Here is a 1,319-nt window from a genome sequence, read left to right as displayed (position 1 = left end):
ATCCATGTCATTTACAATAGCCTCAGCCGGCATTTTACCTTGTAAAATTTTTTTATTACATGTTAAACATATCCAAAGAGTTTTATAATTATCAGACCAGCAACAATCATTAGTAATACAAATGTCATCACAAACATGATAGTAAGTTTTAGTTATACATTTCTTTGCTAATCTTTCTACTAGTTTACTTTTCTTTTCATAAAGTTCTTCTTGACACTCTTTAACTTGATTCTTAAATAATAATCTATTACAAACTGAACACACATAAATAGGACCTTCAGAAGTATCTGTTTTAAATTGATTAATAACTTTATCAATACTACTCATTTCTTTTCTTTTGGTAATTCGTCTTTTATTTCTCAGTTTGTTTACTTTGACTTTATTGTTGTTATAATTCTTTCTAGATTTCTGTTTTTGTTTATTTTTATACTGTAAATTAATTTTATACATATTTCTATATTTATTTAAAATTTTTATCCTCAATTCATTCATATACCTTTGTTTCAGTTTTAACTTTATTTCATCTATATATTTACATTTTAATTCCCATTTTAAGACTTTTTGATATTTAACCTTGAGCTTTGGTTTTAAGATTGTTTGATATTTGTTCTTCAGCTTTGGTTTTAATATTTTGTGATATTTGTCCTTCAGTTTTGGTTTCAATACATTTTGATATTTGTCTTCAAGTTTTGGTTTCAATATATTTTGATATTTGTCTTCAAGTTTTGGTTTTAATACATTTTGATATTTGTCTTCAAGTTTTGGTTTTAATACATTTTCATATTTTTCTTCAAGTTTTGGTTTTAATACATTTTCATATTTTTCTTCAAGTTTTGGTTTTAATACATTTTGATATTTGTCTTCAAGTTTTGGTTTCAATACATTTTGATATTTGTCTTCAAGTTTTGGTTTTAATACATTTTGATATTTGTCTTCAAGTTTTGGTTTTAATACATTTTGATATTTGTCTTCAAGTTTTGGTTTTAATACATTTTGATATTTGTCTTCAAGTTTTGGTTTTAATACATTTTGATATTTGTCTTCAAGTTTTGGTTTTAATACATTTTGATATTTGTCTTCAAGTTTTGGTTTTAATACATTTTGATATTTGTCTTCAAGTTTTGGTTTTAATACATTTTGATATTTGTCTTCAAGTTTTGGTTTTAATACATCTTGATATTTGTCTTCAAGTTTTGGTTTTAATACATCTTGATATTTGTGTTCAAGTTTTGGTTTTAGTATTGTTTCATATTGTGTGTGTAGTATAGACTTTAATTGACTTGTATATTTTCTTTTTAAATGAGCTTTAATATAACTAA

The 1,319-nt window shown here is 23.3% G+C and overlaps 1 protein-coding gene across 1 annotated transcript; it reads right to left on the bottom strand.

Annotated features, from left to right (window-relative positions):
- Nucleotides 1–300: 300 nt before the first annotated feature.
- Nucleotides 301–492, bottom strand: LOTGIDRAFT_145487 (hypothetical protein; the record flags this gene model as incomplete). The annotated part of the gene is made up of 1 exon (XM_009058142.1): nt 301–492. A coding segment is annotated over one exon (192 nt), but the record flags the coding sequence as incomplete, so codon positions are not given.
- Nucleotides 493–1,319: the final 827 nt, after the last annotated feature.

This window comes from Lottia gigantea, assembly GCF_000327385.1.
Source record: "Lottia gigantea unplaced genomic scaffold LOTGIsca_327, whole genome shotgun sequence".
Lineage (NCBI taxonomy): Eukaryota > Metazoa > Mollusca > Gastropoda > Lottiidae > Lottia > Lottia gigantea.
This window is presented reverse-complemented; position numbering and strand designations above follow the sequence as displayed.